Source organism: Thyridium curvatum (assembly GCF_004353045.1).
Source record: "Thyridium curvatum strain D216 chromosome Unknown NODE_38_length_371496_cov_78.080427, whole genome shotgun sequence".
Classification (NCBI taxonomy): domain Eukaryota; kingdom Fungi; phylum Ascomycota; class Sordariomycetes; order Thyridiales; family Thyridiaceae; genus Thyridium; species Thyridium curvatum.
In genome coordinates this window covers 332,902-355,552 of record NW_022156793.1, presented here as the reverse complement: position 1 = coordinate 355,552, position 22,651 = coordinate 332,902, and the positions used below count along the sequence as shown (strand labels likewise).

Sequence of the window (22,651 nt, the reverse complement as noted above, 5' to 3'; positions counted from 1 at the left end):
AAAACGGCGTTGCCCTTCAGGTGCAGATCAGCTCTCAATATAGCGCATAGATGCCCCTATTTGGCGCCAGTGCCTAAAGCTTGTTTGCTGACCATTCCTATTTCTACCTGGTTTTCTCGTGGGCGGCGTAGTAGCCTCAAATAAGCCCGCGTCTCGAGTAGTGGACGATGCCGGTGGCCGGGCCCGGCCCCAAAACCGCCTTGCATCACGACAGTTGCTTATGCCCCGCCGGTGCAATTCTCTCCCGGTCGGCTTCCCGATATCAAGGCGTGTTTGTGTCAGGATCGTGCCAGATGTTGTTCTCCCCCTTTTTCTCCCTCGCCAATCTGCCTTGATTTCTGGACGTTGTATCCCGGCCGCAGCGAAGCAACATCCACGTCACTTTCCAACGTTTGTCCGACACACGACTACCTCGTGCAACCATCACAAACCCTTCTTATTCGATATCTCCAAGATCAAACATCTTCTTTTGACCCTTACTGTGCTTTCGCACGTGGCTTCCATATACTACGTAAAGATGACCGGCCTCTCTTCATCGCCCAAACCCGCTCAGGCCGCTTCTCACTCCTTGCTTGCCGACCCCAGCCCGCCCAATACCACCAAGGACGCAGTCCATGCACCGATGCAACAGAAAATGACCGCGATCCTGCCATGCAATGATCTCGACGCAGCCCAGCGCTTCTTCGAGCGTCTCGGCTTCACGCTCAACGATAGCAGCTGGGACGAGTACCGCATGTTGAGTGACGGATACGGGGGACACATCCACCTTAGCCCTGCGGCCGAGGGCTGGCTGGTACCGGGCCGTAACCCATTCGGGTTGTATCTACATCGTGAGGACGTTGATGCCCTGGCCACCGAATTCGCGAGCGATATCCTCGAGCGGGAAGGGGTCAGCGATAAACCTTGGGGCATGTATGAGTTCTCTCTCAATGGGCCAGATCAGACGCTCGTGCGTGTGGGTTGGCCTAGCCGACTTCGACGAGGTGCCCAACAAGATGTTAAGACCTAAAGGTAGTTAAGGAGGGGGAAAGGACTAAGGAATAGGCGTTTCATAGGCTATAGGCGCGCAGGCGGTGCTATTCGTCTATAAAAGTGCAGTATGGCTATCGAAAGCATACTAGAAGCTGGACAGGCTACCCAGTGCCATCGGTTATGGCATGCAGTAGCTTGGGTGATGGCCGATAGATGAATACGCGTCCAATTAACACTGAACCGGATCGCTTCTAACCTGAGAAAGACGGCTGAATCTCTTCTTGCTTTTTGTGTTTTGAGGGGATATGAGATCGTGACTTTATATTGCACGTTCATGTGCAGCTCTAGAGCCGGGTGTTCTTCAGCATGGGTAAGTCCATACCACCGGTTTGAATTATGGGCTGGACGGACCAAAGATGAAGTTTGACCATGTATTGAATGAATAGTAGGAAAGAGCGGAAATGGTCGAAAAGAGCTCCAAACAATCGTCTTTCTTTTGCTTATCTAACTAACTTGTGGGAGTTTGAGAAGCTCTTGTCCCACTCATCTTGACGTGACCAGTTGATGACAAGGAGATAGTGGAGTGCAATGCCGCAACAGTTCTCAGTTATCGCCGAGCATCACACTGACCAGGAAGTAATCTTCGAGAGAATAGGGCTGTGTTTTGGACCCCCTGCATTTGCCAAGTCCCTGTCAATCTTGGTAGCGGCTGCGCCTCTGGTCTCGAGAATTGCCACAACCTAAAGGGGTTAAAGGATCAAAGGCAAATAGGGATAGGCATTAGGCCCGGGCTCATCCGTGCCTGAACAGGTTCGGCTCGCTGCATGTCAGACGGGTCTTTGGCCAGACTGTTTCCTAGACTGGGATCGATTGCAGGTAGGCATGCATGTCAATTCTAAAATAAAGACATCCACATCTGCGTGGGGTTGTCAGCCATGCCCTTGTTGTTTGTTCAGTTGGGGCTCTGTGTGGATACCCATTTTGTGCTGACAGCATCCGATGTGCCCGATCCTTCATTAATCGCGTCTCTCGCGAGAGTCTTGCGATCTTCCTTTGTTCATCTTTAGCGAAGCCAGTGGAGAGACAAGATCTCAGTGAGCTCTGTGGACGGTCTAACCATGTACCATCATCAGAGTTCAGAAGACGAGCCGATCTACACTTACCAAATACGAGATACGCCCAGGTTCGAAGAGAAACCATCGTCCGTGCTGTTACCGTTGGCTGTTTCGATACCGACCTGGGACGACACATCCGGGACAAATGAGGCTTCAGGCAAACATGAGAATTACGACGGAGGCCACGTAACGCAGCCTGACGTCCCATACCTGCGATGGTGGTTGTGGGAGATCCTCGCTGCTCTCCTCGGAGTGGCTACCCTAGTGGCCATGGCGGCTGTGTTGAGAGCGTACGATGGCAAGCCTCAAGATTCGTGGCCCATCGGCATACTCACTATCAACGGTCTGATGGCCATTCTCACGACTATATGCAAGGGCTCCTTCATGACCGCGGTTGCGGCGGCGATCAGCCAGTCGAAGTGGAACCGAATGTCCCGCTCCAGCACCAAGCTCGAAGATTTTGCAACTCTGGACGAGGCTTCGAGAGGTACATCGGGGAGTCTGCGGATGGTTCTCAAGCACTGGCCATTGTGAGTCTATCGCTCTGCTGTACGAGCCTCGCCAACTAGATGACTGACCCCATCAAGGCACATCGCCTATCTCGGCGCTTTAATCACCGTCTTAGCCTTAGGCTTTGAGACTTTCTTGCAACAGCTGATCTCCCTCAGGATTGAGCTAGTGCCAGGAGGCCCTGACAGCCCAATAGGCGACGTTCCTCGAACTCAATTCTTCAGTACAGCAGTAGGGTACGGCAACGGATGTAAGTCTAGAGACAATACTTGCATATCTCCCATGTCTCGTTAGATTGCTGGGCTAACTCAGCGCCTAAGGGTCGCCTTCCTCTGCAACCCGACTTGGCATTTACGAAGGTTTCATGTCCAACAGCATTGGCCATCCTCCAGCTACGTGCCCTTCGGGGAACTGCACCTGGCCAATCATACCCACCGTCGGAGTCTGCGGGGCCTGCGTCGATGTTACCGACGATATTGTGTATAATCGGTCTACCACGGATTATCATTGCAGCCTCAAAGTAGGCAATCTGGAAATCCCGCGGGCCTTCTGCTCTTCCCGCATGCTCGACTACATGCAGATCTTCACCATGGGAAACGGCTCTGGACGCGTGTTTGAATCGCTGGCCGACCAGCAAGTCTCCGCACGCTCACCAGTTCTGATCGCCAACTTCGGCGGCCTGGGGCTCCCAGACAGCAAGAGTCTCACGTCCGGCTTGGACGACGCAAGGGCCACCGACTGTGCACTCTGGTACTGCCTCCAAACGCACAACGTCAGCGTGGAACAAGGCGTGCTGAAAGACACGGTATTGAAGACCTGGGCGAAGGCGAGAGTGGACTTCCCGGGAACTGCCGGTGGCAAAATCCCCTTTATCGACATCCCGGCCGACATGAACGTGTCGTCATCAGACGAGTATGCTGTTACAAATGCACAAATGATTGCCATGAGGCACTACGCAGAAAAGACGTTTGTCGGCAACGCTTCTGCTGACGGGGGTCTTGAATACAAGGAGGCATTCACAGACTATGCCGATGGCCTTTGGAGGAACATTGACAACGTGAATCCGTGGATCGAGCGAGTCGCGCGGAGTATGACGAACGAGATCCGAATGAACACGACAGGTGGTGGCAGTGAAGCTCGGTACCGGGGTACTGCTTACGTGGGCCAAGTGATCATCGGAATCACCTGGGGCTGGATTGCTTTTCCGGCGACGCTTGTCAGTTTGTCGCTTCTTTATCTCATTTATGAGATGCTGCACACGTACCGGCTGAACGTCAGGGTCTGGAAGGCTGACCCTCTCGTTCCACTCTGCACCAAGCTGGAAGATGACTTGGTACCGCTGGCCAGGCAGGGCACTGACAGGCCCGGTGGGATTAAGAAGACGATAGGAGACCGACGTATGCGTTTGGATATAAGGGAAGGGAAACTTATAGGGCTTATGCAGGAGTCCTAAGGCACCTGATGCTACACAGGCTAGAGATGGCTTGGTATGTCAAAGTCTGTATACAACCAATGATGACGATTTGTACTCGATTTGATATTGCTTCGCTGGTTATGCATGCACATGTATGAGAGTCCTGACCTGGTTCAGCGAGTATCTTGTTGAGAAACAATGTACATCGGTATCCCTCTCTTTATTTAACAAGCCATGCTATCAGTAGAGCCAAAGACGTCATTGATAATGTCAATGGTGTCGCCGCGTTCTGAAGATCAATTGTACGTCCACCCACACCGAAGAGGTACACAAAGAAAAACACAAACCAGGGCGAAAGAGCTACCAGTACATAAGCACCCACCATAAGTGCAGATCTCTCTTCACGTACCAACAGGCCCCAGAGCTCTTCTCGGGCCGCCCCAGACTCGTCAAAGTACCGAAGTCTTTGTGGAATCTTTGGGATGGTATCAGACGGCATGTTACCCTCCTTCAACGCGACAAAAAGCCTGGGGATGTCTCGGAAGACCCGCGGCACCCATGTGGGACCCTGCGCCACGACGGCAAAAGGGAGCCTCTGGGAACTGACAGCCACAGCTGAAATGGGTCTTGCGTAGTGGTAGTAGATGTGTCGAAATTCTTCCGGGCTGATGGGCGGAAGGCAGGCTGCCGGCCGCGGATGGTAATAGTACTCACTCACGTGTGGGCTCGTTTCTGGCGGCAGGCCGGCACCGCGGTGTGAGAAGTTCGAGGCACAGAACTTCTCAAACTTGGCAAAGTCGCAGTAGGAGAAGACGTTGATACTGAAGTGGTGCCGAAAGAAGCCCCGGAGCCTGCGGTGAGCCTCGCGGAGGTCATTTGCAAAGTTGCCCGTATCACCTTTGGTCGCGTTAATCTGGTGGAGGCGAAGCTTGTCGATATGAGCCATGAGGAAGATGTATTTTGGTCTGATTTGATCCTCGTCAGGGGATGAACGGTCGTTGTCCATATGCTCGCTAGAGGGCACGGAGCGCTTGTGAGATCCTTCGCTAAGGTGATCAGAAGAACTCGATCCTCCAAATGTAGAGGTTACAGAGATGGCCTCTTCTCCTTGACCATGCGCCGTATATGTTCTAGGAGGAGTCTCCGAGGTCGGGCTTGCATAGGAAGGCCGAATACTGATCAATTCGGCGAGTTTGCGGCCAAAATCTTCAGGTACATTCTCACTACGGATTGATCCACAAGACTGTTGTTATCAGAAACCGGTAATATCTGAAGAGAGCCATCAATACTTACACAAGTCCACACCAGCCGAACTTGTCCAGCATCAAGCCGGCGTTGTGGTTGAGATAGTGGCCACCAGTTCCAAAGTTTCCTCGTTATTGCCTCCACGGTGACTTTTAAACTATCTGCCTTAGAGACATCTGTTTTGAAGTCTAGATCTAGGTTAGCTGGTGTGGAATGATTCAGCTCCACGATCAGACAGGTTAGACTTGTTTGGAGCTTCTGTAAATCGCCGCTTGGTCCGCTATATTTTGCCAATGTCGATGCCACAAGCCGCGTAGCGGTCTCCAAGAATGGAGGGTGGACAAAGTTTTGTATTCGAGTTCGAAATGTGTGGAAAGCCATGCTGCCAAGAATAGAGTCCTTGAGCTCTTCGTTAGCAAAGTCGGCTATCTTGTTTCCAGGATGTCGCGGTGTAGTGCTGTTGTCGCCCCCATCATCTAATTCCTTTGCGGATACTACGGAATCTGGGCCGTCGCATATGTCCTCAAAGTCTAGAAGCGGGTCAAGACTGCTGGGCCCATTACCTTCTTCGTCGTCGATGCTCCACGCTTTCCTGAGTGACATTATCGAGCCAGCTTCTTGAAGGGCACCTAGGATTAGAGCCGTCGAGATTACGTTTGAATACCTCTGAATGAACCAGGCCGCGTCCGGATCTTGTTGAGGGTCGTGCGCGAGACCTTGACCCAGTCGCCAAACAACACATCTCATGTGACGATCGAACTTGGGGATACTTAGCGAGTCATGATGTGCGGCAGTCTGCAGGATGTTGTGAACTCCTAGATCCTTGTTCAGTAGAGCAATTGCATTTGCAAGCGCTACTTGCAGACTAGAAGGGGGGCTGATCAATGTCGTGGATGAAGTTGCAGATGTTGCAGCAATAGTGGTGTCGGACCCGGCTTCCGAATCTGCTTCCGAATCTGGATCATTACAAGGTCCACAGCGACTCGAAAACGATACCAGGTTTACGAGACCTGTACGGTCAATACAATTAGTCAGACCTGCTGTCGGATAAATAAATCTTACATGGTTCCTGGTCCATTACTGATATTTGCTCCGGAAGCAAATAGGGTGGATTCGTTTCGCCATCTTCGTCCCGGGTCAGGAGTTTGTTCGGCCCACGGAGTGGGTCGTGAGGATCGTGAGGATCGTGGCTTGGAGGATCGGGTAAACGTGCACCCATGATCGTGTCGGTCGAGGTGGATGCGGTGCTTTCAAGCACATCTAAGGCATTGCAGTATGTTTCTTCGTCGTGAAGCTCGTCATCGCACCAGGAGAATTCCGTTATGTTTTCCAGTGTGGGAGTACACCGAGAACGACGATCACGTAGTTCGGATAGGAGACATAGAAACGTCTCATGCTCCTCTTCCGTAGTGCGGCGGCGGGCAGTCCAGTACTTTTTTGACTCGATTGATCGATAATATAGCAGATCAGCTGGACCATTCCCGTTTCGATCGATTCGATCAGGATCAAATGCTGGTGTTTGGTACAGATCATCAGACCTTCGGCATAGTCCTCGAAGATAGTTCATTAATTCAATGTCTCCCCAGATGGCCGTGCGGTGCAATATCGACATCCCTTGACTATCGATTTTATCACATCGAGCGCCAGCCTCCTCAAGGTAGATGAAATGTGCCGTCCCGTCTGGATTGCGGATTGCATTCAAGATTGGCGTCGCGTCACCATCGTCTGAGATTTCCAAGTCGGCGCCGATGCGGTGTAAAGTCTGCAGAGTAGTGCAGTGTTCCGACCTTGCGGGTGAGATACCAACAAGCAGATTCAGGGCTGTTAGACCGAATAAATCATCACGGATGTCCAAGTCCACACCACAGTCGAAGAGACGTTCGATGATCTCGTGGCTCCCATTCATTGCAGCATGGTGCATTACGGTACGTCCTTTCCAGTCCTGGCAGTTGACGTTTGCACCGTACCACAAGAGCGTATATACGACATCGGAATTGAAATTATCAGACTCTACTGCCAGATGTAAAGGTGTGTTTCCAAGAATGTCTCGGAGTTGAGGATCGGCCCCACGATCACACATAAGGCTGACGGACGTAGAATCTTTCTGCAAGACGGCGAGATGCATCGGACTGTATCCATTCTCGTCGAGGTATGAGAGGTATGTGGGATTGTGAATGAGTTCTTGGACCAGATTAACGTGATTTCCATCCTGAACAGCGGTATGGACAGGCGTGTATCCTCCAAATCGTAGATTGTCCTCATAAGTTTCCATGACATAGGTCAGGAATTCCCTTACTTGCGGATTTGTGAGCGTGAGTGACGAAGCCTTGAGTTTCCTCTTCGCAAGCTGGCCCGTCGGTCTGAATGATAAGTTAAAAAAACGATGACGGTACGAGCAATGAGACAAAACTTACATTCTCTCCACCCAATCTTGGTAATGGTATTCTAGCAGAAAATAGCCTACACGGGGTTGCAAGCAATCCACGGCGTACTGGATAGGAATCAGTTGCTTTGTCCTGAAGCAGCATCATATAAAATCCACTTACTGTGAGGAGGGAGATATAATAATGCTGACCAACCACGCCCACGTCGGAAAACCACAGAGTGCCATCATGAAAATTATGTTCGATCCATTGTGCATCACCATATTGAATTGCGTGCCAGATAGCATGATCGAATGGCAATACTCTAGGAACACGTAGGTGTGCGCTGGATCCTTTTGATACCAAATGGAACATCCGAGAGGAGAGCCATGGAGGGCAATAGTACGTATAATGTGTGGTTCGTCCGAAGGGAATTGACCGACAATTGGAATCAGTGCATTGCTGCGGGTAACGAACGCGAGCCAAGAGAAATCCAAACAGTCCAAGCCACCAGGGGGATTTGTATGAGGTTACCCAATCACTCTGATGGCAAGCACACAGGCAGGTACCGTTCCGGCAGACTTCCAAGTTTCGAAATTTGAGCGAATCCAAGCTTCTGTAGATCTGGTCTTTAATAACCTGGTTAAGTACCCTAAAAAGAACCCTGATGTCGATCTCGTCGGTCTTATCAACCGGGGTTCTAGCGGCAAGTAGCCTAACGGATTTAGCAAGGTAGTTAGTAGATGAACATCGTACTTCGTAATACTAGGACTTGTCACCTAAGAATCCGATCCCCCTTCAATACCAACATTATAGTCAGTTGTGTTTCCCTCACGCGATCCCGTAGTAGGTCGATGTTAGCCTGCTCTTTCTTCCAGCGACCCATCGAGACGCCGCTTCGTTTGAACGTATAGCGCTTCAGTCGCTCAACCATTTTATCCAGGGATTGCATAGTCTGGATCATCCTTGAGCCGGCAGGCAGCAATAGATCACGCAACTCCGCCGAGTATTCATCGCAGCTCGCGAACAACGCAGTGAGTGGTGGAACCTCTAGTAGAGCAGACTGAAGGTCACGCAGCTCGTTTGCCAATGCGAGGACTTCGTGTGGACAGTTGTGGAGCTCGCTCAAGACCTTCACGGCAGCGGAGCTTGAAGCAACAGCACCAGCGACAGCATCCGCAACGGCGACAGCTGCATCTTGTTCAGAAAAGATGTCCATTAGAAAACAAGGAGCGATGAGAAGAACTGGAGCATGGAATCAGTCTCATTAGCCTGCTCTGGGAAACGTGAGAGGCTTGAGGAAGAGAAGTTGGGACTGGAGGTGGAAAGAAATTGACAAGGAGTCTGCTCGTTGGGCCAGAATATGCCGCACGCAGTGGCTGAGTGCAGAACTGGGAGAGGGAGGGGGCTGTCACATAATGATTGGCAGTGTATAGCTGAGCATGGCAGCTCTGTGATGGGGCGTAGGCGCACTTTTGCCGCCCAGGTACTTTTGGAGCGGCCATAAGGCTCCGCCAAGGCACAATTTGCATTCACACTTCAAATTGGCGAGACTCCGACGGAGCTCAAGCATAAAATTCGAAGGCCAGATCCTCAATCTGAACCTGAATGATGCCGAGGCTCGTTACGACCTGACTCTCTTTTACTCTGAAATAGCCTCGAATGGCAGTGAGTCAACGACAGCACGCTGCCGATTTGAGTGAGTTACACCTCGCAGGACTATGGTGTACGTTCTTGGCTGGGTCTCATTAAACCAGGTCCTCGATCCAGCAGCATAATTGCGATATCCGGACGGCTGCTAAGCAATACGAAGCGGTCTGGTTGAAATAAGGATGGGCAAAAAGCGATTCGGAGCTGTGGTCACCTCAATAGTTGCGTCTGACTATAACTCTTTTGCCATTCTGCCATCTACACAGTAGCCCAGTGTCTCCAAAGTCCAGAGCTTGTGCCGATTGAAACTCGTCCAATTGCACCAGAGAGCATTACAATTGCTGACAGAAGTGGGTGAAGTTGGCCGAATCCCCCACTGCATGTAGTCTGACGAAGATCTCGACCCTCTTATGCTTATTTGCACGACAGCCAGTCTTATATATCGATATATCTGCATCATTACAATAGCCATCATCACTAACCAGTCGGCGAAGACAGCAAGCTACGAATATGTACCGAAATCGGCCGGGAGAGACATACCCGACTGGTATGCTTGGCCCAAAGTGGCAACTCCGCTTTCACATACACTATACAGTCTGTGCCTCTGTTGCCCCTGGATGAAGAGACATGTTGGATGATTCATCCGGCGAGAAATGCCCTAAACATGAATAAACGGGGACAGAGTCTGATTAATCCGACAGATCCAAGTGATTCGGCTCCGCCACGGTTCCCACATGTCGACCTCGCGCAGCCAAGCAGCCAACTGTTCGAGACTCGGCGGACCCAGGGCGGCAGCTAGACGCCGCGCCGTCTCGTCACTAAAACGAGGGGCACAGAATGGCGATTCCACCAGGTTCTTTTCGTGCCGTGCGCACCTCTTGGGTTCTTGGGCCCCTGGGTCGGGGCCCGCAATGGCGGGGTTCGCTCGGGGCGAGTTGGCGCGGCATGGCGGCATGGCATTTTGCTATGACGATGTGTCCGTCCTGAGGTATTTCACCCTCCCACTTTGTATCCTGCCTCCTCTCCTGCTTCCAGAACTATTCCATTCTTCTTTCTCGTCCCCAGTCATCTCGTGACATACTCCTCCAAAAACAACCCCGGAAACAACCGCAAACATGTCCTTCGGCAAGACCGTCACCCTCAACTCCGGCCACAAGATCCCGACCCTGGGCTACGGCACCTGGCAGGCCAAGCCCGGCGAGGTCGGCGACGGCGTCTACGAGGCCCTCAAGGCCGGCTACCGCCACCTCGACCTGGCCAAGATCTACCAGAACCAGCGCGAGGTCGCCCAGGGCATCAAGCGCGCCCTCGCCGACATCCCCGGCCTCAAGCGCGAGGACATCTTCATCACGTCCAAGCTGTGGAACAACAAGCACCGCCCGGAGGAGGTCGAGCCCGCCCTCGACGACACCCTGGCCGAGCTCGAGCTCGACTACCTCGACGTATGTGTTTAGATGCAGCGGAAGGGAATGCTGAGATTCAAGCCGTGCTAATGCAACGATCACATAATAGCTGTACCTGATCCACTGGCCTGTCGCCTTTGCCAAGGGCGATGAGCTGTTCCCCCGCGCAGCCAGCAACAAGGACGAGGTCGATATTGTCGACGATGTTCCTCTGACTGAGACGTGGAAGGGTAGGTAGATTTTGGCTCGAAGGAATAGTCTGAGTAGCTTCCCATCCGACAACAGTCGCTAACCTGCTCATTTCCCCTTCTCTAGCCGTCACCAAGCTGCCCAAGAGCAAGGTCCGCTCCGTCGGTGTCTCCAACTGCACCATTGAGCACGTGAGTCGCTGAATACCTCCCGAAACAACCAGGATGATCCAAGACCGTTCCCTCGCTAACCTACCTGCCTTCCCGGGCAACACAGCTCGAGCACCTGATCAAGGAGACGGGCGTCGTCCCCGCCGTCAACCAGGTCGAGCGCCACCCGCGCAACCCCCAGCCCAAGCTCGTCGAGTACGCCGCGCAGAAGGGCATCCACATCACCGCCTACTCGGCCTTCGGCAACAACAGCCTCGGCCTGCCGCTGCTGGTCAGCGTGCCCGAGACGCAGGCCGTCGCCGAGCGCCTGTCCAAGGCCGCGGGCAAGACGGTCACGGGCGCCCAGGTCGTGCTGGCCTGGTCGCAGCTCGGCGGCCACAGCGTCATCCCCAAGTCGGTCACGGCGTCGCGCATCCGCGAGAACTTCCAGGAGGTCGAGCTCGACGACGAGGCCGTGCAGGCCATGAACAAGCTCGGCGAGAAACCGCAGCGGTTCAACATCCCCACCGGCTGTAAGTGGTGACACACCCGCGCCCGTCCCTTGTTGGGGGGGCGGGGGGGGGGAACTGATAGACTTGTGTTGTAGCATGCATGCTGACAGGAACTGTTTCCCCCACAGATAACCCCAAGTGGGACGTCAACATCTTTGGCGACGAGAAGGAGCAGGGTGCTAAGCACCAGGTTGTTCTGTAAGCGAAAAGAACGCTTGCCAGGATTTATGGTCTTCATCTCGGTGATGCACGCCTAGACCGGGAACAAAAAGTAATTAGAAGATGGACACACATTTCATGTTCATAGACTGGAAAAGTGATGAATAATAGTCTCATTACACTAAGTCGTACTTGCTATAGTAAGCCGCGGTGAGCTGCAGATAAACTAATAGACATAGAAGAAGTTGGGGTTGTTCCTATCAGTCAACTTGTCGACCCCGTCCTCCGTCTCCGCGCCTCCAAAGCCACCAGCATCCGCACCAGCCGTGACATGGCCTTTCCTGTTCCGCCAGCCGTACAAGATTCTTGTCAGGATACTGACAACCACCGAGCCGCCGCATACGCAAAACACGGTGATCTTGGCCGGGATGTAGTCCGGCGCGTCCTTGACCTGGAACGTCTGGGGGCCGATGATGTTGGCGATGGAGAAGCCGATGGCGACGATGACGTTGGTCGTCACCTTCTTGGTGTACCCCTGCACGTTGGCGCCGACCCACGCGTAGACCAGCGCCAGCGGCGCCACGTCAAAGTTGATGAGGTAGATGCCCGCCAGCGAGCCGGCCTGGCTCCGGGAGTAGAAGGACATGAGGCCCGCGCCGATGAGCGTGGGCACCATGAGGCAGCAGATGCCGAGCCAGCGCGGGAAGCGGTACAGGATGGCGAAGGTGCTCAGCAGGGTGGAGAAGACGGAGACGACGCCGGCGGGCATGTTGAGCAGGGCCGACTGCTTGGCGTCGTAGCCGAAGCCGCGGATCAGCGTGGCCGAGAAGGTCGTGATGATGCCCGAGGGGATGACGATGAGCACCGTGTTGAGGAAGAGCAGCCAGACCTGCAGGTCGCCCAGCGCGTCCCAGATGCCCGCCGCGTGGAAGACCTTGCGGCCGTTGCCGCCCTGGTCGGCGAGCAGCGCCTCCTTGAGCGCGCCCTTCTCCTCCTCGGTCAGGAACTTGGCCGCGCCGATGCTCGAGGGCATCAGGAAGGTGACCGACAGGCCGACGAGCACGTTGAAGGCGCCCACAGACACAAACATGATGCGCCAGCTCTCGAAGCCGCCCGTGCGCGTGCCGTGCTGGGCGGCCCAGGAGATCAGCCCGCCGACCGTCTGGCCCAGGCCGAGGCCGCAGTACCAGATGCCCGTGCGCGGGGTGGCCTGCCTGCGGGTGTACCACTGCGACGTGATCATGATGAGGGCCGGCGAGATGACGGCCTCGAACATGCCGAGCAGCGTCCGGGCGGCGGCCATTCCAGGGAAGTTCTGGGCGGCGGCCGAGCAGCAGATGACGACGCCCCAGAGCACGACGTTGATGCCGAGCACCCGGCTCACGGGGAAGCGCTGGATCAGGAACCCCTGCGGGAACTCGGCGACGGCGTAGCCGATGAAGAAGGCCGTGGCCATCCACGAGAAGTCGTTGCCCGTGAAGTGCAGGTTGGTCGACATGCCCATGATGTTGGCGTAGTTGATGAGCACCTTGTCGAGGAACTGGAGGAAGTAGCAGAGCAGCATCAGCGGCACGAGGTGGTAGTCGACCTTGCGCGTGATGGTCTTGAGGGCGGCGGCGCTGTGGGCCATGTCGTCCTGGGCGATGGTGCCCTTGGTGACCGAGGGCGAGGGCTTGTGGGACGGCGTCTTCTCCATCGTACTGTGGAGGCCCATGGCTTGTAAGGCTTGTGCTGGGTCTTGGCGTGGGGTGGACGGCTTGGGAGTTGTTGGCTCTCTGTAACCAATGTTAGATGTGCCGAGTATACACTGGACGGGCAGTATACACTTACCACTGTGAGGTATACCTGTAACACGATGATGGAAAGCCTAACAGATGGGATATTAGGGTCAAGTTGATGAAACTGAGGGAGGTGGCGAGAAAGGTTTGATGTGGCAAGCAGCAAACTCTCTCTGATCGTGAAGCCCGGTGGAAACGAGTTGACAGCAAGGAACGAGAAGGCCAATGTTAAGTAGTTTCAGGGAGAACGAATATCAACATTCATATCAGGTACATGTGCGACCCAACCTGACAGTCCGAGTACGGCAAGACAGGGGTTGTTCGGTGTGCAGCATGGTCGGGCAGGGCAGCCTTGGGCCTTGGGGGAAACACGACGCCCTCTGATAAGGCCGTGATATACCGTCGCAGTCGCACGGTCACACGCCAACAGGAGCTAAGGAAAGTTAACATTCCCATAGGTAATCTGCGGGGTAAGACTTCCCAGCAACGAGGATATCGGCGCGGCAATTAGCGTCTTCTCGGATCACTGCCCTTCTCCTTCATGCTGTGCTGCAGCCGTCGGATCGTGGTGGAGCCAGCGGTATCACATTAGCGTCGCCCGTCGCTCTGGGAATTAGCCTATCTGTAGGCAGGCCTCGGCCGCGTCTTGGGTTCGTGATGACGCTGGTGGCCCTTCGCGAGCGCGGTTGGCGGATGGCATATGTGTAGTCGTCGGATAGAATCACGGGTTGAAAGGCGAATCAGGGGGTAGACTATGGTCAGTTTACGATTTCTGGCTGTAGCCAAGCGTCGGATTCGGATCAGGTCATGTAGGAGATCGCTGGGGGAAAGATGACTTTGGCTCACCCATGTTGAAGATTTATTAACTCTGGAGATAACATCATAACATAGCTAGCCATACCTATCATTTCTTTCTATCTCACTTCTGTGAAAGCTGCTCACACTCACTCTACTTACATAGAACAACCTATCCTCCAAGTAATCCCCCTCAGTTACAGCAGTAGTCATCAACTTGACTCTCGCCAACTTTAGTTGCCCGAGGGCGTACCCCTTTCTTCATTGCACACTCTTCTCCTACCACATAACTTGAACCCAGCCGCAATGCCTGGCCGCACCGAGTCCTCCCTCTCGATCGGCATCATCGGCTCCGGTCTAGGCGGCCTCTCCGCCGCCATCGCCCTCCGCCGCGCCGGCCACCGCGTCACCCTCTACGAGCGCTACGACTTTGGCGGCGAGGTCGGCGCCTCCCTGTCCGTCGCCTCCAACGGCTCCCGCTTCCTCGAGGAGTGGGCCGTCGACATCCCCGCCGCCCGGCCCGTCGTCCTGCGCAACCTCATCCGCCACGAGTACGTGTCCGGCGCCGTGCAGGGCACCTACCCGCTCGGCGACTACCGCGAGCGCTTCGGCACCGACTACAACAACTTCCACCGCATAGACCTGCATAACCACCTGAAGGGCGTCGCGCTGTCGCAGAGCGGCGAGGGCCGCCCGGCCGAGCTCAAGACGTGGCACAGGGCGTGCAAGCTGGACCCGGAGTCCGGGAAGATCACGTTTGAGAACGGCGCCGAGGCGGTGCACGACGCGGTCGTCTGTGCCGACGGCATCCGCAGCGTCATGCGCGAGCAGCTCGGCGTGGTGCCGGAGGTGGCGCCCAGCACGTCGTGCTGCTACCGCTGCATCATCTACGCCGACAAGCTGCGCGAGCTCGGGCTCGAGGAGTTCCTCGACAACGACGCCATCGAGTTCTGGGGCGGCGACCACGACAAGACCAAGATCGTGCTGTCGGCCTGCAGCGACAAGAACGTCGTGTCGTGCTACTGCTTCTACCCGGCCGAGAAGAACGACCTCAAGGAGGACGGCTGGAACATCTCCACCACGGGCGAGAACCTGGCGGCGACCTTCCCCGGCCTGGACCCGAGGCTGATCACGCTCTTCCTGAACGCGGAGGATATCAAGATGTGGCGTCTGTATAACCACGATCCCTATCCCTACTGGAGCAAGGGCAGGTGCACGCTGCTCGGGGACGCCGCGCACCCCATGATGCCTGACCAGAGTCAAGGGGCGTGCATGGCTATCGAGGATGCCGGCGCGCTGGGTATCCTCTTCTCTGAGAAGTATGCGGACTTGTCTGTCGAGGAGCGGCTCAGGTTGTACGAGGCCGAGCGAAAGCCCCGTGCGACAAAGCTGCAGGCGGCGAGCAAGAGGGCGAGGGAGAATCTCAATGAACGGATTGGCTGGTCGAGCAAGGATACCAAGCCGGGCATGCTGACGATTGAGGAGGTCTGCGGGTATGACATGCATGCTCACATTGCCGAGTTGGTAAGAGTATCAAGAGAGGCAGCAGCTTAAAGCGATCGGCAGAAAGAGCTACATAGTATGATAGTATGATGGTTAGCAGCCTGTGGTATGAATTTACTTGCATTGCACAACAAACTATCCTCACAACAAACTGAACATCCCATGCATCAAAACAGCGCCAACCCTCCCATCTCCTCGTACCGGATCCGCGCCCAGTTGACCCGCGCCTCGCCCGTCGCCGCGCCGTCGCGCCGGCTCCACACCGTCTCGACGAGCTCCCGGCTCTGGTGGATGTAGCCGAAGCCGCAGGTGCGCTCCATGACCATGAGCCGGTCCTGGATGACCATGCGCTGCTCGAGCCCGTCGCAGGCGCCCCCCGCCATGACGAGCGGGAAGAGCAGGCAGCTCTCGAGCGGGGAGCCGTAGCGCACGCGCTGCGCCGACGCGAGGATGTGCTCGACGCACTCGGCCACCGCGCGGTCCCGGATCGAGTAGCCCTCGGTGATCTGGTGCAGGCGCAGGCGCAGCGCCCACTCGTACGCCGTCGTGGCGTGCAGGCAGTCGTCGTTGCTCCTGCCGTTGCCGCTTCCGCCGGACAGCGAGGCCACGGCGCCCGAGATGCCGCCGTAGTCGTAGGCCCAGTTGTCGAGCTGGCTGCGCACGCGGGCCGCCTCGCGCCGGAAGGCGGCCTCGGAGGCCTCGTCGACGCGGGTGCCGCGCTTGCTGGCCAGCTCGTTGACGCGGTCGACGAGGTGGAACAGCTCCTTGGGGATGCCGTACACGGCCGCATCCTCGCCTGCTCCACTACTTTCACCGCGGCCGCCAGATCCAGAGCTGGGGCCGGAGCTAGAGCTGGGGCCGCCGGAGGTCGAAGAGGAGAAGTCCATCACGGGGCTCGTGGAGTCGGCCGGCGCGCACCGCTCGTCGATCAGCGGCGGCTTGCACGTGCTCGTCGTGGCGGCGCTGTCGAGGAAGCGCGTCAGCACGACGAGGAACTTGTAGTGCCCGCCGGCAAGCTGCTTGCCACTATTACTGCTGCCGCGCTGCAGCTGGTCGGCCTTTTGCCGCCGGCGCAGTGTCGTGAACATGCGCTTGGCGCCCTGCAGGTGCAGCTCCCAGCCCGAGGACGTGCCGTCGAACAGCTCGGCCATGCAGAGCAGCAGGCACGACACGAGCGCGATGTCGAGGTTGGCGTCGACGTGCGAGAGCAGCCGGGCCAGGGACTGCGTCGCGCGGCCCTGGTGGAAGAGCGCGCGGTCGCGCATGCGCGGCTGCAGGCGCTGCCAGTGCGTCGCGCTGAGGGCGAGCACGCAGTGCAGCACGAGCTGGTTCGACAGGGCCATGGGCAGGAGGTGGCCGAGGTACGGGTTGGCGTCCGGGTTGGGGCTCCTCGAGAGCACGGGGGCGACGATGGTGGAGTAGTGGTTCAGCAGGGCCTTGTCGTAAGGGGAGGTGAGGTCCGGGACGATGCTGGGCGTGTAGAGGCAGAGGGACGGGTGCGGGAGCGACATGCTCTCGGGTGGCGAGGGGGCGGATACGATCGACGGGGTCTGGGGAAGGATGTCGAGCCACGTGGAGTCGGAGGCGAGGCTCCACGCCAGGTCTTGCAGCGGGGCGGCCGTGACAGACATGTCGCCGAGGTCCTGCGGCTGGCCGGCCTCAGAAGCGACGGTGGTGTCGGCGGTCGATGACATCTGGCAGAGCGCATCTGCGATGTTGAAATCGAGATTGGATGTAGAAGAGCTGCCATCTGAACGGCTGATGCTTCTGGATCTGCTGATGGGCAAGCTGGGAGGAGTGACACTGGTGACTGATCTCACTCCAGGCCATGCTTCATGAACCCAGTCGTTGGACTTCTTTGCGAGGGCCTTTTCGGTAGGCCAAGTGCATTCCATACACAGCCTCCGACAGTCTCCACACTGCGGTTTCCTAACAGCAATCGATCAGCCAACTGACCCGAGTTAGATCAGAGAGGCGGACAGAGCAAACAAACCTCTCGTCGCATTTCTTCTTCCGTTTCTTACAAGTCAGACAGCCCGTCTGCACGCGCCGGATGCGCGCCTTGGGTTGCTGTGCCGGCTCATTACCGATGGTTAGAGAGTTATCCCGGCACGGTGGAGAGTCCGAACTGTTCCGAGGCCGGCAGGGAAGACTCAGACGAGTGCACCGCTCGCAGGGTATGCCGCCCCGGCAGCCCTGCTTGATCTCGGAGCATCGTATGCAGACGGCAGAGCGGCGTTCGTAGGAGGCCATGTTCGCCTGGTTGCATCGGTCGAGACACAGGAGACAACGAAGCCTCGACCAGATATCAGGGTTGGAGCAGTGATCCTTGAGTGACGACAGAGGCGTGTCAGGAAGGTTTGAGGTGAGGGCGAGGTTGCGTGCGTGGGGGCGACCTTCTCCGTCCTTTTGGTGCCGAGATGATGGGACTTAGTCCGCACACCAAGTTTCTGCTAACCCCGACCAGTCGAGGATGAACGCGGGTCTTATCGACGAGAGGCTAGTGAGTATGAGGGATAGTGCAAAACTATTCCCCAGTTTCCATGTCTCTACGAGGGGGGAGAGCTAGCAATATATGATTTATTCCGTCACCATTGGTTCATTTCATCTTTGAGGAGTTGCACGCACAGTCAGATGCTCTCTTCGAGTTAACTGGGGACCTGGCCATGCCCATCATTCGGGATTGCGCCGATTGTTCTGCTTTTGCTCTAACTGAAGATATCCATGAAGACCTCCTGACACAGCACAGTTGATTGCTCTATTCATATAACATAACACTAGAAGCCCAGTAACGCCAGGAATCATGACGACAACCACCCAGCATCGTCGCTCCAGTCCTTTGGACCAACCGATCAAGCTCAAATGACAACCTACTATCCATGCAATGCCGCTCGAATAGCAGCAGCCGTCTGCAAGATGAAATCCTTCGCCTGCCAGAGATCCTTATCCATGTGCATAAAGGGGTGAGGCACGCCAGGGAACCGCTTCATCGTCACCTCGTTGCCATGGGCTATCAGCTTCATGCCGTAGGCCTCGCCCTCGTCTCGCAGCGGGTCCGCGCCGGCCGTGTAGATGAGCGTCTTGGGCAGGTCAGAGAAGCTGTCGGCCCGGAAGAGGTTGAAGAAGAGCGGCGGCACCCGCGCCCGCCTCTTGGCGACCTCCTCGGGCGTCGAGCCCAGGGAGCTCCACTTCAGCTTGTCGAACCAGGCCAGCCGCGCCCAGTTGAGCGTCGGCGCGTGCTCGTTCTCCCGCATGGACGGGAAGGGCGAGTCCGCCGCGGAGGCGTACTGGCTCAGGTCGTCCACGACCGGGGTGCCGACCGCGATCAGCCGGAGCGGGATCCCGGCGTCCCGCGCCAGGTGGCCCAGGGCCAGGCTGATGAAGCCGCCGGCGGACACGCCGCCTATGGAGATGCGCCGCGGGTCGATCTTGAACTCCCTCGCGCCCTTCTCGTATACATACTTGAGCGCGGCGAAGCTGTCCGTCACGCCGCACGGGTACGCGTTCTCGGGCACGAGCCGATACGCCACGTCAATGACGGCGACGCCTGCTTCCTTGCAGATGTGTTTGCAGATGTGGCTCTCCGTGTCGAGGTCGCCTAGGCCCCAACCGCCGCCGTGGAAGTCGATGTGTACGGGCCAGGGGCCGGCGGTGGTATCTGGCTCGTAGACTCGGATATCTAGGGTGACGCCCTCATGCGTTGTGATTTGTGTATCATACTGGCGTGCGACCTCTGGTGCCGGTCCGGTGCCGTATGAGTAGAGCACCGAGTATTTTGATCTCAAGATGGAGAGGTCGATTGGCTTGAGGGGAGTGTTGGCAACGTTGTCGTTGTACAGCTTCTCGAAGGCGGGGTCCAGCTTGCCCTTCATGGAAGGGTGGATGGGCTGGAGAGCCTCGTGCTTTTGATCTTGGGTCATCCTTTCGTACTGTCTCTTGAGAGTCTAGAGGCTGACTGCGGCTTCAAGATGATCAGAGCTGAAGCTCGAGAGGGGAATATACTGCAGACAGAAAGGCCGGGGACCGTCGAGTCTGGTTTTTGGCTTCTGGTGGGTGTTTAGAGTTCAGGAGCAGAATGCGGGGGATGGAAATGCGTAACGTACGAAGCAAGAGAGGAGTGACCGAGGCGGAAGAGGAAGCGATATGAACTTCGCCAGACATATACCCTTGCCCGGCGCGGTGAGTTGGCCCTCCGCCTCGTGATGCCAAGCCGTCTTTCGTGTCTCTTGGTGTTTCCCAGCGCGCACCCAGCGCATTCGGCGCATTCATCTCGGTTCCTTGTCCCTTTGCTATCTGCGGGGGGGGGCGGGTTGTGGGGCGGTGTTCTGGCGATGCGACGGCTGCATGAGGCTTGAATCCTAAGGGGATCCGACGGGCGGTGCGCTTCACTAACGCGCCACTGACGGTGGCTTGAAGCACTCCTTTAGTCACTCTGATGGCATTCCCGTCTGCCAGGCCTCCGCAGCTGCATGCTATCTAGACTAGGTATCCCCACAGGAGAGCAGGGCGGATACAGCCCCAGACCCAGACCTGACGATCTTGCGGCTTGACCGCGCACTAGAGCGCGCGCCGCGCTCCCCAGTCTGTTCGACGATCGTGTGTATCAGAGCTAGGTAGTGTGTTTGCCAGATAGCTTACATATCATAATCCAGGCGCATATGATTGCTGGTGGGATCGTGGAGATACCGGAATCGTCCAAGCTTGAAGGATGACGTTCGGGTCCCGCTGATAAGTCTAGCTCTGCCCAGCAGATGATGCGGGGTTTAGACCGGCCTCCTCCTCCGTGGTCAAAGTAAGCTGTCAGTACTCACCAAGAAACAAAGCATTCTTCAGGATTCACTTGAGTACAACACCAGTCTGTACAGCCCTGGCACGACTTTCCCTCGAGTCCCACTCCCTTGGGTGTTGACAGAACCACTTTCGCACAAGAGTTCATCGTCTGTGCGTCGGGCGCGACGACCATCATGTCTAGAGATCGCAAACCAGTCCTCATCATCGGTGCCGGCGTCGTGGGCCTCACGCTTGCTCATGGTCTTCAAAAGGTATGGCTGCAAGACCCAAGTCCGTAATCATGTAATCCGTCGTCGAGGTGCTAACGGCCTCCAAGCTCGGCATCCCCTTCCAGATCTACGAACGCGATGACCATATCAGCTCTCGCGGGCAAGGCTGGGCAATAACACTCCACTGGGCTCTCCCGTTCTTGAAGGAGATGCTCTCAGAGGAAGCCTTCAGGGATGTCGAGTCCGTCCAGGTCGACCCCGAAGCCGACCGGCAGGGACTGGGCAAGTTCATCTTCATCAACCTCGAGACCCTCGAGCCCAAGTTCCTCATCCCGCCCGGGGATCGCCGACGGGTGAACAGAGAGAAGATGCGAAATGTACTCCTCAACCGCGTCAGCGACAAGGTGCACTGGAGCAAACGCCTTGCGTCAATTAAAGACAAGGGGGACGACGGCGTCGTAGCCATCTTTGAGGACGGCACGCGGGCTGAGGGATCCATCATCGTTGGCATCGAAGGGAGCAATTCACGGACCCGGAAGTTCCTGGCTCCAGACTCCTACAAGAACATCCCGCTTCCAATACGCTTCACCGGTGCCGCTGTGGACCTCACGCCAGAGCAGGTCAAGCCTCTCAAGGACATCGACCCTTTGCTGTTCCAGGGCTGCCACCCAGTCACTGGTGCCTTCTTCTGGTTTAGCATGCTCGAGACGCCCCAGGTCAACGGCACAGCAGGGACAGATCGCGAGCGATACCGCGTACAGATTCTCATATCGTGGCCCGTCAAGTCACCAGACGACGAGGTCAAGGCAAATGACGCCGAACGACTGGCAAACATGAAGACACGGGCAGCCGACTTCCACCCTATCTTACGCGATACGGTGTACCTCATCCCCGACGGCACAGAGGTGATCGAAGTGGTCCTGCAGGACTGGCCCTGTCTGCCCTGGGACAATCACAACGGCAAGGTCACGCTCGCCGGCGATGCCGCCCATGCCATGACCATGTACCGAGGGGAGGCTGCGAACCACGGGATCCTGGACGCGTACCGCCTCCACAAGGTGCTGGAGGCTGTCTACATACAGGGCAAGGATCCGAGGGAAGCTATTGACGAGTACGAGGCGGAGGTCAGGGAGCGGACAAGCACGGCTGTCCTTCTGAGCAGGCAAGCTTGTCTGGACGCACATGATTTTGCTGGGCTGAATGAGAACTCGGCCGTTCTGAAAAGAAGGGCAATAGCTGGAGTTTAGGCTTTTTAAGAATGCATACATAACATATTTTGCCTTGACTGCTATGGGAGAGATCCATCGGTTCCGAGATATTGAATGAGTCGCTGTGAATATACCATATGCCTCGGCACTCCCTAACAGTGCCATGAATGCATTGTCTACACTGAATTGGAAGCTCGAAAAGATGGCTCAGCAGATGAATACGCAGTCTCGGAGCCAAGAAGTGCTCCGGGGCCGAGAGACCGCCAAGTTTCGCGCAACTCTTAGCCGCTCTCCTTGCACATAGCAGTCGGATATGGGAAGCAAGCAGATCGTTTCCGAGCACCTCCGTCGCGTGGGAAACGAATTCTCATGCATGTATCACAGCGGTGGTTTGCTTGGCGTGAACAGTCGAATATCCCCGGACAATAGATCTTCGCTATCTCGGCCCCACTGACATTCCACCCCGCATCCGTCGCATGGCTTTCCGACGGCGCGCCGCCCGCCGTAATATTGACCGAGATAACGCAGATGCGGAGATCAGATCATATTCCAGAACGCGACACGGGAACAGATGCGACAGGAAGTGTCGGATGCGTCCCCTGCGGAGGAGGGCGTCGTGTCTTTATCTGGTTAATGATAACCGCGGCAGCATCAGCCTCAGCATGGCCTCCTTTTCTGGGAACTTG

General features: G+C 56.3%; 9 protein-coding genes across 9 annotated transcripts; 5 read left to right on the top strand and 4 right to left on the bottom strand.

Annotated features, from left to right (window-relative positions):
* Positions 1-517: 517 nt before the first annotated feature.
* On the top strand, positions 518-1,009 carry E0L32_006660 (uncharacterized protein; the record flags this gene model as incomplete). Its single annotated transcript, XM_031141317.1, has 1 exon — positions 518-1,009. One exon carries the CDS (start codon positions 518-520, stop codon positions 1,007-1,009), a length of 492 nt encoding a protein of 163 aa, XP_030994726.1.
* A 1,081-nt stretch (positions 1,010-2,090) lies between these two features.
* E0L32_006659 (uncharacterized protein) lies at positions 2,091-4,050 on the top strand (the record flags this gene model as incomplete). Its single annotated transcript, XM_031141316.1, has 3 exons — positions 2,091-2,617; positions 2,675-2,847; positions 2,918-4,050. 3 exons carry the CDS (start codon positions 2,091-2,093, stop codon positions 4,048-4,050), a joined length of 1,833 nt encoding a protein of 610 aa, XP_030994725.1.
* A 181-nt stretch (positions 4,051-4,231) lies between these two features.
* E0L32_006658 (uncharacterized protein) lies at positions 4,232-8,838 on the bottom strand (the record flags this gene model as incomplete). Its single annotated transcript, XM_031141315.1, has 6 exons — positions 4,232-5,254; positions 5,305-6,266; positions 6,319-7,616; positions 7,671-7,747; positions 7,803-7,944; positions 8,429-8,838. The coding sequence occupies 6 exons, from the start codon at positions 8,836-8,838 to the stop codon at positions 4,232-4,234; spliced, it is 3,912 nt and encodes a 1,303-aa protein (XP_030994724.1).
* A 1,546-nt stretch (positions 8,839-10,384) lies between these two features.
* Positions 10,385-11,724, top strand: E0L32_006657 (uncharacterized protein; the record flags this gene model as incomplete). The annotated part of the gene is made up of 5 exons (XM_031141314.1): positions 10,385-10,711; positions 10,782-10,902; positions 10,958-11,052; positions 11,096-11,543; positions 11,651-11,724. The coding sequence occupies 5 exons, from the start codon at positions 10,385-10,387 to the stop codon at positions 11,722-11,724; spliced, it is 1,065 nt and encodes a 354-aa protein (XP_030994723.1).
* Positions 11,725-11,907: 183 nt separating this feature from the next.
* On the bottom strand, positions 11,908-13,395 carry E0L32_006656 (uncharacterized protein; the record flags this gene model as incomplete). The annotated part of the gene is made up of 1 exon (XM_031141313.1): positions 11,908-13,395. The coding sequence occupies one exon, from the start codon at positions 13,393-13,395 to the stop codon at positions 11,908-11,910; it is 1,488 nt and encodes a 495-aa protein (XP_030994722.1).
* Positions 13,396-14,560: 1,165 nt separating this feature from the next.
* Positions 14,561-15,808, top strand: E0L32_006655 (uncharacterized protein; the record flags this gene model as incomplete). The annotated part of the gene is made up of 1 exon (XM_031141311.1): positions 14,561-15,808. One exon carries the CDS (start codon positions 14,561-14,563, stop codon positions 15,806-15,808), a length of 1,248 nt encoding a protein of 415 aa, XP_030994721.1.
* Positions 15,809-15,924: 116 nt separating this feature from the next.
* On the bottom strand, positions 15,925-18,010 carry E0L32_006654 (uncharacterized protein; the record flags this gene model as incomplete). The annotated part of the gene is made up of 2 exons (XM_031141310.1): positions 15,925-17,686; positions 17,751-18,010. The coding sequence occupies 2 exons, from the start codon at positions 18,008-18,010 to the stop codon at positions 15,925-15,927; spliced, it is 2,022 nt and encodes a 673-aa protein (XP_030994720.1).
* A 620-nt stretch (positions 18,011-18,630) lies between these two features.
* Positions 18,631-19,677, bottom strand: E0L32_006653 (uncharacterized protein; the record flags this gene model as incomplete). The annotated part of the gene is made up of 1 exon (XM_031141309.1): positions 18,631-19,677. One exon carries the CDS (start codon positions 19,675-19,677, stop codon positions 18,631-18,633), a length of 1,047 nt encoding a protein of 348 aa, XP_030994719.1.
* Positions 19,678-20,721: 1,044 nt separating this feature from the next.
* E0L32_006652 (uncharacterized protein) lies at positions 20,722-22,004 on the top strand (the record flags this gene model as incomplete). Its single annotated transcript, XM_031141308.1, has 2 exons — positions 20,722-20,799; positions 20,865-22,004. 2 exons carry the CDS (start codon positions 20,722-20,724, stop codon positions 22,002-22,004), a joined length of 1,218 nt encoding a protein of 405 aa, XP_030994718.1.
* Positions 22,005-22,651: the final 647 nt, after the last annotated feature.